Source organism: Seriola dumerili, unplaced genomic scaffold, assembly GCF_002260705.1.
Source record: "Seriola dumerili isolate Sdu_G_001 unplaced genomic scaffold, Sdu_1.0 BDQW01000230.1, whole genome shotgun sequence".
Lineage (NCBI taxonomy): Eukaryota > Metazoa > Chordata > Actinopteri > Carangiformes > Carangidae > Seriola > Seriola dumerili.
This window is the reverse complement of record NW_019174485.1, coordinates 4,028,026-4,040,416: the sequence shown is the minus strand read 5'-3', so window position 1 is coordinate 4,040,416 and position 12,391 is coordinate 4,028,026. Positions and strand designations below refer to the sequence as shown.

Below are 12,391 nucleotides of genomic sequence, written 5' to 3'. Positions count from 1 at the left end.
TGTAATCCAGGCTGACGGTTGAGGAACACATCTGGTTCTACGCCCGTCTGAAGGGGCTGCCGGAGGAGAAGGTGAAGGCTGAGATGGAGCAGATTGTCAACGACGTTGGACTGCCTCACAAGCGACAGTCTCGCACCAGCACCCTGTCCGGTCAGTTTGATTATTTTAAATTTTGTATCTTCATTTCCGTGTAAAGGGCAATTTTGAAAGGTGTGATTCTAACTTTTTGTCCCTGTTGTCTTTGTAGGTGGGATGCAGAGGAAGTTGTCGGTGGCCCTGGCTTTTGTTGGGGGCTCAAAGGTTGTGATCCTGGATGAACCTACTGCTGGCGTTGACCCTTATGCACGCAGGGGAATCTGGGACCTGCTGCTTAAATACAGACAGGGTGAATACTACTATACTTGATATATTTAATTTTTTCATTTTTATGTATCATTATGTCAAAGACCACTCAGAAACTATCAACTTGAGCTGACTGTGTTTTTCCCTCCCGTCAGGCCGCACCATCATCCTGTCCACTCATCACATGGATGAGGCTGACATCCTGGGTGACAGAATCGCCATCATTTCCCACGGCAAGCTGTGCTGTGTAGGCTCCTCGCTCTTCCTGAAGACTCACCTGGGGACGGGCTACTACCTGACCCTGGTCAAGAGAGATTACGACCTGACGCTTCAGTCCTGCAGGAATTCTGCCAGCACCGTCTGCTACAGCAAGAAAACAGAGAAGGTATAAAAGAGATGTAACAAGTCACATTAGAAATTAGTTTTAGAAGGATGAAAAATAAATGGTCTCATTTCCAGTAATGATACTGACATAAAATACAGGAGCTTGTTCTTTTTCTGTCTGATTAATCGCTCGGTTCATCACGTTTCATTCTTTCACATTGTGCCCAAAAGCAAACACGTGCAGTTTGTGACAGACTTTTCTCGCGCCAGACTCGAGAGTTTAATTAGCAAAGAGTTAAAAATAGAAAGGATAATTTATTACCAGAAAGCAATCAAACGTTTAATTTAGTCTTACTAAACTGTTTACCTCTTTTGTCTTTTGTTCAGGAGGACAGCGTATCAGAGAGCAGTTCAGATGCTGGTTTGGGCAGCGAACCGGAAAGTGAAACCACCACTATTGGTAAGAACCTACAATAAACTGGCTACCTTAGCAGAGGACAGGTTTTTTTTCTTTCTCCTGTAGAATTAACTTTACAAGAAATGTAAGATGTCAGTGTTTTTTATTCCCTCTCATCAAGCTCTCGCTCTTTCTGCCCATTCTTGTCCTACAGATGTCTCCCTCATCTCCAACGTGATATTCAAGCATGTCCCAGAGGCTCGCCTGGTGGAGGATCTCGGCCATGAGCTCACCTATGTCTTGCCCTACCAGTCCGCTAAAGATGGAGCTTTTGTGGAGCTTTTCCACGAGCTTGACGACAGACTCACCGACCTGGGAATATCCAGCTATGGAATATCTGATACCACCCTGGAAGAGGTAATGAGCACTTAAGAGCTGACTGACCTTTTTGTCTGGTCTTCCACAGTTGGCCTTCCATTGTTGGCTGTAAATTAAAAGATCAGTCACCATCTGTTTTTAAGTTTAGCCGCTGTTTTAATCTTGTGTCCTCCATCTCTTCAGATTTTCCTCAAAGTGGCCGAGGACAGTGGAGTCGACTCTGTTGAGCTTTCAGGTGAGATTTATGAGATTTTCCAGTCTGCACGATAATATTTATACACCTGAACGACAGGTTGTAGTGGGACATCACCATTAAACAAAACAGAAAACATGAAACTGCAGTGGGTTAAATTAATTCGTCTACTCTCCTGTGGCTGCAGATGGAGTCGTACCAACCAGGACTCGTCGTCGTCATGCCTTTGGAGACCACCAGAGCTGCCTGAAACCGTTCACTGAGGATGACTTCGATTTCAACGACTCTGAAGGTGACCCAGGTAGAACTGCACTACCCAGCATGCAGTGCAATGATAGCAACAGCCTTGTTGCTGCCATTCATATATTGTTTTTTTCTTTTTTTGTTTTTATTTTAGTTTGTTTTTAAACTAGATTTATGTTGTGAAGCGTTAAAATGAGTTGCTTTGTGCCAGTAAAGTTGCCTTTACAGACAGTTATTGTTAGCAATGTGACAAAATCAGGACAGACACTTATCATGTTGCAAGTTTGCTCATGTGTATCGTGGCGTCTGTGTACAGAATCCCGTGAGACCGACTGGCTCAGCGGAACAGATGGCAAAGGTTCGTACCAGGTCAAAGGCTGGAGTCTGAAGAGACAGCAGTTTGTTGCACTACTCTGGAAACGATTTCTCTACGCTCGGCGCTCCAGGAAAGGCTTCTTTGCTCAGGTACGCCGGTGCTATTTTCGTATACGCACACAGCACATATAGAGGAAACCACTGTACGGGTCTCTCTGCCTTGCATCATTCGTGCAAGATTTTCTTAACAACTTCATGTTACAATGAAGCAGTAAATCTAAGGTGTGACAGTTTTCATGTGTGTTCGATGTAATAAATCTTGACGGTGCTGTTTTTCAGATCGTTCTCCCTGCAGTGTTTGTGTGTATTGCCCTGGTGTTCAGCCTGATTGTTCCTCCCTTTGGAAAGTACCCCAGTCTGGCTCTGGATCCCAGCATGTATGGAGAGCAGTTCACCTTCATCAGGTGAGATCTTTTTCTTTCTGTCTTTCCTCCTTTTCACCCACTTATCATTCTAATAATAAAACTATAGCTAACCAGTTATCTGTCAAACCACTCTTTAATCTTCAGTTCACCTCAATCGAGTCTTTCTCGTGTCCTGTCAAGAAAAAGAAATGAACAAGCACATTTTCCCTAAAGAAATGTGTTGTTTGCATCTAAAAAGTGCACAACTGATAAAATATGTAAAAGGTTACCTAACTGTACTTACATTCACACGTTACCTAACTGACAAATTTTAAACTCACTGGCGTAGCAGGAAAAAGTGCTGAAACTGCACTGAATCCTTACAGGGATTCACAATAACAGTTGTGAAGAAACTATGAAACTCAGGATAAACATCTTCTGTGTTATGTAATGGGTTCTCTTGTGTCTTCGTAGTAATGACATACCTGACGATCCTCACACCAATAAACTACTGGGAGCTCTGACAGAAAAACCAGGATTTGGAACACGCTGCATGGAAGGAGAGCCCATACCGTGAGTTTTGTTTTGTTTTTTTTTTTGTTAATGTAAAATAGGAAAAAGTCGAAAATAGAAATATATAGATCTAGAGTAGATCTATATATATAGTAGTAGTAGTAGTGTATCGTACTCTACACACACTCATAAAATGGTAATTTGAAGTTTAATATAAACTTGTCTCAACTCAGGGACACGTCCTGCACTGCAGTAGAGGACGAGTGGTCGATCCCACAAGTTTCTCAAAGTGTGAAGGACATGTTTGAAAAAGGCAACTGGACCATGGAGAATCCGTCTCCCCTGTGTGAGTGCAGCTGCGAAGGGCGCAAGAGGATGCTGCCGGAGTGTCCAGCTGGTGCTGGGGGACTTCCACCACCGCAGGTTGGTGACACCAAACATGTATAAAGTCAAAACCGAAGTGTTAGTACTCCACAAAATTACAAAAGTAAAAATTCAAATAAGTAATATATTCTCTTAAACACACAAAAATGTTAATCAAGTTTTTTGCCTGTTTGTGTGTCCAGATGAAGATCAGTGACAAAGACACTCTTCAGAATTTGACTGGCAGAAACATCTCAGACTATCTGGTTAAAACCTACGCGCAGATTATTGGAAAGAGGTAACGCTGATCTCAAATATTTGTGTTAATTCTGGCTTCATTGTGTCATTTCTCACTCAAGGAATTGTTAACCGTTAAATATTTTTTCTTCTCTTACAGCCTGAAGAACAAGATTTGGGTCAACGAGTTCAGGTACATTATCAGATATCTTCCATCTTCAGTTTACTGGTATATCAATAGTATTGATCTGAGTGCAGCTCAGCTGTGTCCTTCACTGATATTAAAATGATGGTGCTCTCCACAGATACGGTGGATTCTCACTGGGGGCCAGGAATTCTCAGCTTCTGTCCAACAGAGATGAAATTGACGATGCAATCGTGGAGCTAAGGAGACGCTTCCGCCTGGAGAGGGTTAGAGATTTCATTACAGTACTGTTTTACATCCTACACTTAACTGGTCTGTAGCAGCCTGTTACTCAGGAAAAGCAAACTGGTTAAATTTTACTGCTGCAGTTTCAGTCATAGACACTAGCTCTTGTATAAAGGGAATCATTTCAACATTTTTATGTTTTTGCAATTATAGCTGTAGTGAAATTAAATTTGATGGACTCATGTTATTGTAGGTTTGAACAGTGTCAGTTTTCCATGGACTAAAGAAGACTCTCTCTCTCTCTCTCCCACTTGCCTTCTCTCTCTGCCTCACCCATCCTCCAGGGAACTGCAGCAGATCGTTTCTTTCGCAGTCTCTCCAGTTTTATCCAAGGACTGGACACCAAGAATAACGTCAAGGTTAGCACAGACACCCGCACACACACACTAACACACTCACACACTCATACAGGTTATACAACGTCACATGGCTCTGTAGATTACTGTCAAGCCTCCCTGAACAAATCCTTCAGTGATGCCACTGTTACACCCATGTAGACACAAAATGTATCACTCATTCTATTCATATTGTGTAATTTGATTGTATAACAACTAATTTCTTCACTTCGTAGATTAAAAACTTGCATAGCTTTCGGCCCCACAGTGCTGACACATTTCATGCTTTTTGTTTTTTACTCTTTATTCCTCACTTGTGCAACATATATTTCTTTTTTCAATGCTTCAGAATAAGTATATTCCTTTAAATTCCACCTAAAAAACTATAAAAACAAACAATAAAACGATGGATGCCATAGTAACAACCTAAGTACATGTGCAGTATTCCTGTGAATATAGACAAAGCTCATTTAGACCGAACAAAGAAAGGCATAGAAATGGGGCTAAAGGGGGACTCAATCATTTAGTGGGAACAGAGCCACTTTTCAAGAACAAAATCTTCCAATTTTTCCTCTGTTCACCAAGCTAGTAATTTACTTTCAGGCTGCTCTGTTTTTTCCTCTGAGGTTACAGAGACTAAAATGTCACATCTGCTTTTCTTTTCTCCAGATCTGGTTTAACAACAAGGGCTGGCACAGCATCGGCTCTTTCCTCAATGTGATGAACAACGGCATCCTGCGGGCAAGTCTGCCAACAGGGGAAGACCCCACAAAGTTTGGCATCACTGCCTACAATCATCCGCTCAACCTCACCAAGGAGCAGCTGTCACAGGTCGCATTGTGAGTATTAGAACATGGGGGTACATTTGTAAATCTCATTTCTGTCTCATTGCTATGACATTTACCACGTCTCATTCTCATTTCTTCATTCGCTCTCCTCTCTCTCTCACTCAGGATGACGACATCAGTGGACGTGCTGGTGTCCATCTGCGTGATCTTCGCCATGTCCTTTGTCCCGGCCAGTTTTGTGGTTTTCCTCATCCAGGAGAGAGTGAACAAGGCGAAACACATGCAGTTCATCAGTGGGGTGCAGCCTTTCCTCTACTGGCTGGCCAACTTTGTCTGGGATATGGTAAGAAACTCCAGTTCTGCCACTGGTTCCTCTCCAAACTGAATGAGAAATGAAAGAGAAAAGTCAGAATGCATTTTTTTTTTTTTTGGTCTTTTTAAAGCTCACTTGAAGCCTCCTTTTCTTCCTCTCTTGCAGTGCAACTACATCGTCCCGGCCACATTGGTTATCATTATCTTTGTGTGTTTCCAACAAGACGCCTACGTCTCCTCCACCAATCTGCCTGTGCTGGCTCTGCTGCTGCTGCTCTACGGGTGAGTTTGACTCAAGTTCCCTTTGATTTATTTTTCCTTCTTTCATAATTTTCTCTTCTCACCTAAAGTGATCTTTGTGTCTCCTTCCAGATGGTCGATCACCCCTCTGATGTACCCAGCCTCATTTTTCTTTAAGATCCCCAGCACGGCCTATGTGGTTCTGACCAGCGTAAACATATTGATCGGAATCAATGGCAGCGTCTCTACATTTGTACTGGAGCTGTTTGGGAGCAATGTGAGTAATGTCTTAATGGAGCAGTCAATGGATTGATTGTTGATTCAAAAATGTGCAGCATGATTAAACCGGATTGAATATTAACTGTGAATGTTGACGTCACTCCTGTTTCAGGAGATCGGTGGTATCAACGACATACTGAAGAACGTGTTCCTCATCTTCCCGCACTTCTGTCTGGGCAGAGGACTGATTGACATGGTGAAGAATCAGGCAATGGCTGATGCTTTGGAAAGATTCGGTAAGCACAACAGACCTCTATCAACAAGTGCCGTGTATTCTTACTGTAAAAAAATGTACTTGTATTGGTTTTGACAAGATGTTCGAGAGTATTAAGTGCAGAAATGTCGGTTCTGTCGTAGGTGAAAACCGATTCCGTTCCCCTCTGGCCTGGGACATGGTGGGAAAAAACCTGTTTGCAATGGCCATAGAGGGCGTTGTCTTCTTCTGCATCACTGTCCTCATTCAGTACCGCTTCTGCATTAAGGCCAGGTGGGTGATACATGTGCTTTGATATTCATTAAAAGTTCCTTCTCCACGCAACACAGCACCCCTGTCTAAGACCTCAAAACTAAATACTTAAAATGAGGTCTGCCCTGGCGAGTCTGTCTTAAATATGACTTCTCCTCATTCCATTGCCTGTGATCTTCCAGGTCTTCCACCAGTCATCTGAAGCCTATTGGAGAAGAAGATGAGGATGTGGCCAGAGAGCGACAGAGGATCCTGAGTGGAGGAGGACAGTCAGACATCCTTGAGCTCAGGCAGCTTACCAAGATTTACAAGCGCAAACAGAAGCCAGCAGTGGACCGGCTGTGTGTTGGCATCCCCCCCGGAGAGGTACGATACAGATACAGTATCTTACACCTGTTAATACCTGCCACACATGAATCTAGACCAGGCCACCAGGAAAACACAAGGGTTTGAGTGTTGAAACTGTTTTATTTAGAGGATGTCCTGGTTTATTTTCAAATTGGGTTAAAAAGATTACCAGCTAATTCAATGAATTTGTAAGACTGAGTGAAGACATTCCTGTGAAAATTAAAGTCACTTGTGTTGAGGTTAATATTGTCTTTCTTTTCCTGCAGTGCTTCGGTTTGCTGGGAGTGAATGGAGCAGGGAAAACCAGCACCTTTAAAATGCTGACAGGAGACTCTGTGGTCACCAGTGGAGAGGCCTACCTGGCTGGTAAAAGGTGAGGACATGTTATACCACAAAAGAAACAATAGATCTGATCATTTGTTATAGAATATATTTATATATATATATCTCCTATGCGGCCTGTCTGACTGAAGATATAGGAATAATGAGATAATAACAAGCAGATTTTCTTTGATTTGTGAGGGAAAAAAATACAATATATTGACATATTTTTGCTGTCCGTAAAACGTAATCATGCTCTTCTTTGTGTTCATCGCACTCCAGTGTAACTACAGAGATCGATGAAGTGCATCAGAACATGGGCTACTGTCCTCAGTTTGACGCTATCAATGACCTGCTGACCGGCAGAGAGCATCTCGAGTTCTACGCCATCCTGAGAGGAGTGCCTGAGAAGGAAGTCTGCGAGGTCAGCAACAAACAAACACTTACACACATGCATAAACCTACTGTATTATCTATGACTTACTCTGTTAGTCTTATTCTGCTGATCTTTTTATATATATATATATATTAAACGGACAATTCTACTTTTGTTGTCTTGTTTTTCCATTTTCAGTCTATGTTAATGAAAAATATGTGTATTTATATATTATATGGATGACACTGAAATCTTTATCCTGCCCACTAGGTGGCAGAGTGGGGCATCCGGAAGCTGGGGTTGGTCAAATATGTGGACAAGTCGGCTGGCAGCTACAGTGGAGGAAACATGAGGAAACTGTCTACTGCCATCGCTCTCATAGGAGGACCACCTGTTGTGTTTCTGGTTAGTGAAACAAAACAACAACAATTTTTTTTCATAAAGCAGGTCCGCAGTGGTTCCTAAAGACAGCAGGTTGTTTGTTCAACGCTATCCTGTAGCACCAGCTGAGTATCTGTTGTTTCCTGTTCACAGGATGAACCAACGACGGGCATGGACCCTAAAGCACGTCGGGCCTTATGGAACGCCATCCTCAGCATCATCAAAGAGGGACGATCTGTAGTCCTGACCTCTCACAGGTTAGACTCGCCATCTGAACTACATCCATTCAGTTAACCATACATTTATGTCTACCAACACACCATGAACTATTTTTTGTTTCATTTATGTATTTTTCCCAACATTACTAACCTCATTTCTCGTTGTTTACAGTATGGAGGAGTGTGAAGCACTTTGCACCAGGATGGCCATCATGGTCAATGGCAGGTTCCGCTGTCTTGGCAGCGTACAGCACCTCAAAAACAGGTAGGAAGACACGCCAGAGCAATAGCACACACATACACTTTCTTAGTAGAAGAAATTTTAAAATGAGAAATTTTTAATTGGCTAACTGTCTTACAGTATGATAATTTACAACACTGTCATATATAGTAATAATAATTTTAAATACAGAAATATTTTTCAGTTTTTTTTAAGTGCTTTTGTGTTTAAAGCACATAAACATGCAGCAGTTAAAGTATTTATGGAGCCCACAAGAATGATGTGAATAAAGAGAAGAAGGGTGCCACGTGCAAGAGAAAAGATAAATGCCACAATAGACAGACATTGCTCAGACTTATCAAAGATTTACGATGCAAAAACATCACAAGTGAAAGTCAAGCACCAAGAAATGTCCTGAGAAAATGAAAAATAAAAAAAAAGTTATCTTCATTTTCCAGTTTGATGAAATATCCTTCTTTTCTGTATTATCAGGTTTGGTGATGGCTACACCATCATCTTGCGGGTGGCGGGGCCAGACCCAGACCTTCGGCCAGTGATGGAGTTCATTGAGCGGGAGCTGCCAGGCAGCACACTGAAGGAGAAACACCGCAACATGCTGCAGTACCAGCTGCCCTCATCCCTCACCTCCCTCGCCCGCATCTTCTCCCTGCTCTCCAAGAACAAGGAGGCGCTCAGCATAGAGGACTACTCAGTCTCTCAGACCACTCTAGACCAAGTAAGCAAATGTACCCAAGGCTCTGACCATAATTGGGTTTCATCTTCAACTTAAGCAAAGAGTAATTTCCTTTTCCTCCTGTTTTCCCCCCCTGCAGGTGTTTGTAAATTTCGCCAAGGACCAAAGTGACGAGGACCATTTGAAAGACGTCCATCTGAGCAAGCGAGATGCTGTGGTAGTGGACTTTTCCCAGCTAAACTCCTTCCTCACGGACAACAAGACAAGGGAGAGTTGCGTCTGATTCCACAACATACCATCAGTGGGAGTTGCTATGCTTCACCCACCCTCCCCCGACCCCAGAAAATATGGACCACTAACCTGAGGGGGAGATGAACTATGTTCATTTTTTTTTTATTTCTATTTTTTAGTCTTTTTTAATTGTTATCATTTCTCAGTGGACCTGCACTTAAGCGCACAGCCTCTTGAAAAGGCAGAGACTGCAGGTTTCGTGACAGACACTGAAACAATGAAAACTCAATGCAAATCAATGCAAGACATATATAAATATATTTAAGATGAGGAGATATTCCTGTGAAGGTTGGAGACTGGTGCTTCTCCTTCACTGGGTGGACAGAGAGAAAGAAAAAGACTCAGAACACTTGAAGCTACAGCAGGATTATAATGCTGTGTTAGACTGGAAAATGGACAAGGCATCGGGGATGATAGAAGGAAATATCTCTAGTTTTTAATCCCCAATCCTAGAAGTAGTTAGCAGTAGTCAGTGGGGCTGTGTACGTGCTACTCTGTATCGTGAAATCACGGCAGCATAAAACAAACAACCAAGTTTGGATCATTCACTGCCAACTGCTAAAAGATGGACTGGCTGACTACTTTTTTATTCAGGGTCAAACTTCTCTCAATCTCACTTCGTTACCAAGCGCAGTTGTTTTGTAATGGAAGTGATCTTATAAAAGCATTTTCAATCCAAGTGATTTCAGTCAGAAACATGCTATCATGCAAGATATTAATTTTTACTAATTAGATTTTTTTAAGATAACTTAATTCTACTTGACAAATATAACCTCTATGAAGTTTTTTTTTTTCCTTTTTTGGATAACAATTAAGATTGATAACCAAGTTGTCTTTTTTATTTGTTGTTCTTGGTGTCCTTGACATTGTCCAGCACAGTGCCTATACTGTATCATGGTGGAGAGAGGAATCTGAGCACTCCATCAAACACAACAATGTATGTAGGCTGCCAAGGAATGTATAAGACAGATACCAACAGACATCAAAGCACAAAAATGAGCTTTTTGTTGAGATGATGAATGAAAACATGACTGTTTTTTTTTTTTGGAAATCTGTGTCCTTTATTGTCATAAGACAAAACAAAACAAAACAAAACAAAACAAACAAAAATGAACGTGGTTGCTTGATGTCTGTACACGATGTACAGTCTCCTGTACTGGCTTGTTGTTCCTCGCCCTGTCCTCTGTAAGCGGAACTGAGGGCTAATCAAAGCGGACACAAGAAAGCCGAAGATTGCTGAAGAGTTTTCGAAAGTTCATTGGACATGTTGCATGCTTCCCACTGGCGAACACACCTTGACTATCAGCACTTCTATGTGTGTGTGCCAAAGCATGCCGTCAGCTTGTAAAGGACTGAACTCTGCTTCACTGTTGTTGGATTACTGGCGCATATATATACATGTGGAGTCTACATCCAAATCCTGTTGTAAAAAATGTGATATTGATGGAAGATGAAAATGTTCTTGCAGCTAATTCTGTAGATCCCATACAAGGGGAGGGGTCAGTTTCACAGCTACTGTGCTTGTATGGGATCTAAAGTTGGCACCTCTTCCAGTAACATATGCTTTTAGACATATGAGCTGTGTGAGGGCATGATGGGAGTGTTTCAGACCTGAGCCAGTGGCGATGTGGATATTATGTACAGTAGCAATTGTGTGATGTCAAGTAAAAAAAAAAAATGTTACCAGTGGAGTGAACAAAAAGTATCTGTGCCAAAATGGAACTGAATATGTATCTTTAATCAACCAGCATAATCTTGAGGAGGCAACTGTTTTGTGAAGTTTAAGTTGTGCTTTCATTTCATTTCAGTTTTTTTTTTTTTCTATCAGCTCACTTACAATAATCCTCCTCTTTTCATTTTCAGCAGCTCAAAACTTAAAGCACATATTATGTGATACATGTGCTCTGTCATTCAGTCTTCATTAGACTACATGTTGTTTCTGTCTTCTAGTGTTGTTGCCAAATTCTAATCTTTCTGTCAGTTCACATTAATACGCTGCCACAGTGAAGTTAACTGTACTGTCAGTAACTCAGATTTTACACATGAGGTTGAGATACATATTATGTTTCCAGAGCTAGTCAAAAAGCCAGACTACACATAAACAGGGACCACGTCAATTAGAGTTGTGCAAGGCTTTATATTCCAAAAAAAAATCATAATATCCAGGGTTTAAAATGATGATATATTGTTACTACGGGTGCTCCGTGTCATACAAAATCTTGGAAGGGGTTTTCGTTATCTCTGGGATCTAATAACTTGTGTGGCTTCAGGCTTACCCTGATACCAACACTGAGGGTTTGAGCCAAAACCCACCTAACCCTTCTGTTAAATGTGAGCACTTTACAGGCTTAACAGCCTTTTGTTTCAGACATGTAGAGGTAGGGATTTGGGTACATGGCAAGAAGACATTTAAAAAGCAAATCTCTGCACTGGAACACAGACATGATTCAGACAAATCGAAGCTACACCACTGCATTAAAAGATTTGTTTGAAACTGGAAACAGAATAAAGGATTACATGTGATTGAGAGAAACGAGTGAAATGAGTAAAAAGTAGAGACAGTAGTGAGATAAAGAGAGAAATGCAGAACAGTACAAAGGTGGTGATTTCTTTCTCTTTTTGTGGTCTATATTATTATTTGTTTACATTTTTAAGTATTAAACAACAGTTTCAGTCTGTTACCCATTGTGTATAGCTACTCTTTACATTAATAAATAAAAAGATTCATACATTTTGAATGATGACTCCTTATTTGATCATTTTTGTGCCCTAGTAGTTTTGTGTAGTTGAGTGCTAGATACAAAATAAAAGGCTAATGTGGGCTTGTCTAATGGAAGTTTGTAGCTACTGACTGAACAAAGGATATGTTTACGGTATGTTTGGGCGTGTGTGTTAATGTGTGCTGATGACTATGAGTTTCTAGATTGTGCATGCGATTGTGTGTCTATTTTCACCTGCTGCGTTCCCACGTGCGCACACACCC

General features: G+C 41.5%; 1 protein-coding gene across 1 annotated transcript in view; it reads left to right on the top strand.

Moving 5' to 3' along the window:
- Positions 1–12,146, top strand: part of LOC111229245 (ATP-binding cassette sub-family A member 1-like) — a 41,489-nt gene extending 29,343 nt beyond the window's left edge. Inside the window, exons 21-49 of the mRNA XM_022755486.1 lie at positions 11–150; positions 248–385; positions 498–727; positions 1,054–1,126; positions 1,278–1,480; positions 1,625–1,676; positions 1,822–1,935; positions 2,194–2,342; positions 2,532–2,656; positions 3,071–3,169; positions 3,343–3,532; positions 3,676–3,770; positions 3,870–3,902; positions 4,015–4,120; positions 4,424–4,498; positions 5,144–5,313; positions 5,428–5,605; positions 5,741–5,856; positions 5,947–6,091; positions 6,206–6,329; positions 6,451–6,580; positions 6,742–6,925; positions 7,174–7,280; positions 7,511–7,652; positions 7,875–8,009; positions 8,139–8,242; positions 8,376–8,468; positions 8,916–9,159; positions 9,257–12,146. Of these exons, the coding sequence (XP_022611207.1) occupies positions 11–150; positions 248–385; positions 498–727; positions 1,054–1,126; positions 1,278–1,480; positions 1,625–1,676; positions 1,822–1,935; positions 2,194–2,342; positions 2,532–2,656; positions 3,071–3,169; positions 3,343–3,532; positions 3,676–3,770; positions 3,870–3,902; positions 4,015–4,120; positions 4,424–4,498; positions 5,144–5,313; positions 5,428–5,605; positions 5,741–5,856; positions 5,947–6,091; positions 6,206–6,329; positions 6,451–6,580; positions 6,742–6,925; positions 7,174–7,280; positions 7,511–7,652; positions 7,875–8,009; positions 8,139–8,242; positions 8,376–8,468; positions 8,916–9,159; positions 9,257–9,400 (3,838 nt within the window). The 3' untranslated portion in view covers positions 9,401–12,146. The remainder of the gene's footprint in view (positions 1–10; positions 151–247; positions 386–497; positions 728–1,053; positions 1,127–1,277; positions 1,481–1,624; positions 1,677–1,821; positions 1,936–2,193; positions 2,343–2,531; positions 2,657–3,070; positions 3,170–3,342; positions 3,533–3,675; positions 3,771–3,869; positions 3,903–4,014; positions 4,121–4,423; positions 4,499–5,143; positions 5,314–5,427; positions 5,606–5,740; positions 5,857–5,946; positions 6,092–6,205; positions 6,330–6,450; positions 6,581–6,741; positions 6,926–7,173; positions 7,281–7,510; positions 7,653–7,874; positions 8,010–8,138; positions 8,243–8,375; positions 8,469–8,915; positions 9,160–9,256) is intronic.
- The last annotated feature ends 245 nt before the right edge of the window (positions 12,147–12,391 follow it).